This window comes from Notothenia coriiceps, unplaced genomic scaffold, assembly GCF_000735185.1.
Source record: "Notothenia coriiceps isolate Sejong01 unplaced genomic scaffold, NC01 NC01_scaffold00000346, whole genome shotgun sequence".
NCBI classification, from domain to species: domain Eukaryota; kingdom Metazoa; phylum Chordata; class Actinopteri; order Perciformes; family Nototheniidae; genus Notothenia; species Notothenia coriiceps.
Window position 1 is genome coordinate 1 of NW_011333047.1, and position 1,916 is coordinate 1,916.

Here is a 1,916-nt window from a genome sequence, read left to right on the forward strand (position 1 = left end):
AAAGGCGCTATATACATACATACAAGTTATTATTATTGTCTGTTTTTTCAGGTATCACACAGGAACTCTGGCGTTCGGCTCCCTGATCCTCTCCATCGTTCAGATCATCAGAGTTCTGCTGGAGTATCTGGACCACAAGCTCAAAGGTCTGCTGCGGTTTGATTCACATTGTTGTTGGTATTTATTTTATCCGGCAGTGGCTCAGTCAGTAGGGGCTTGGACTGGGAGCTGTAGGGTCGCCGGTTCAAATATGGAGCGTGGACTGCTACTTGGAGAGGTCCCAGTTCACCTCCTGCCCTGCCGTGGTGCCCTTGAGCAAGGCACTGCCACAAGCCACTCCCATTGCTCCCCGGGCGCTGTACAATAGCTGCCCACTGCTCCTAGTACTAGACTCCTGGGACTAGGATGGGTTAAATGCAGAGGCCAAATTTCGCTGTGTGCTCTGCATGTGTGACCATTAAAGAGGGGTTTCATGCCTCCGATTCTATTGGTTGTTTACCAATAAGTTTCAAGTGCAAAAAGAACAAAACACAATCTATAAATAATTCCTATCTCTTACTTTTTACTGTTAAATCTCTGTCTAACCTTTAGACTTGAATAAAAGGTTATCCAATTACATCAGGACCTTAAATATTATGACAAAATTACTACAAACTTTATGATTTCAAGACTTATAAAACGGAACAAGTTTACCCTTTGTCATCTTCTCTATATATTTTTCAACTAATATATTTCATTAGTTTTTTTAATTTTTCACAGGAGCTCATAATAAATGCACCAAGTTCCTGCTGTGCTGCCTGAAATGCTGCTTCTGGTGTTTGGAGAAATTTGTCAAGTTCATCAACAGAAACGCCTACATCATGGTGCGTGCTTTATTACTTTATACCTTGTTTATGCTAATGTTTATAAAGTATTTGAGTGTAATGAGTGTTTTGTCCTGTAGACGGCGATCTACGGGAATAACTTCTGCACCTCCGCCAAAAACGCCTTCTTCCTCCTCATGAGGAACATGATCAGGTGAGGTGGATTTAATACAGTTTAATTTATTTTGATTTTATTTACAGAATATAATTTTATATTTCTTTAAATCCCCCAGGGTGGCTGTCCTGGACAAAGTGACAGACTTCCTCTTGTTTTTGGGGAAACTGCTCATTGTTGGGCTCGTGGGTGAGTCTTAATATCAATTATTCATTCTCGAAATCTTCGTCTGACGTTATTTTAGACTAGAGAAGGTTAATTAGAATGTTTAATTTATCCCGGGGCGTATTGGGTGTCATGACAGTTGCTCCATTTTAGACTGGATAAAAAAGAAGAATAACTTAAAGGGGACCTATCATGCAAAATGCACTTTTTGATGTCTTTTAAACATAAACATGTGTCCCCGGTGTGTCAGGGAACTCACGCAGCGTCAGAAAATAAAACCCTCTCTCTTTTCCTCCGTACCCAAATCTCTAAAAACGGGGGAACAACGGAGCTGATCCAGATTTGCGTCCGATTTGACGTCATATCTGAAATGTGGACCCACAGCCGCTATCAGAAACAATGCCCGACTGTTTTAGACGTAATATGGTCGGTGTTTACATTAGCATCGCTAACACTCAGAGCTAACCTGTACTGGAGAGCATGTGTGTGAAAAAGCAGGAAATAAAAAGGAACTCACCTTGTGGTATAACCGGCAAGAGAGAAAGCCTTTGAGCTCCATACTGTTTCAGAGATAATCCTTGATAATCCATGATATGGCGTTTCATCACGGCAGTATTTAGTTTAGACAGTAGCTGCCAGCTTTTTTAAAGCTTTATACCCAAAATCAGCACTTTAGAAACAGGAAGTGAAACAGAGGGATATGAGGCATGGCTAGAATGGGTGATCTGTTTGGTATTTTGAGCAAAACACTTCATAGACATGTTTTTTATATA

General features: G+C 40.7%; 1 protein-coding gene across 1 annotated transcript; it reads left to right on the top strand.

The window, feature by feature from the left end:
- Positions 1–51: 51 nt before the first annotated feature.
- LOC104952849 (choline transporter-like protein 2) lies at positions 52–1,191 on the top strand (the record flags this gene model as incomplete). The annotated part of the gene is made up of 4 exons (XM_010779763.1): positions 52–146; positions 760–863; positions 944–1,017; positions 1,097–1,191. Coding segments are annotated over 4 exons (355 nt in total), but the record flags the coding sequence as incomplete, so codon positions are not given.
- Between the last annotated feature and the right edge of the window lie 725 nt (positions 1,192–1,916).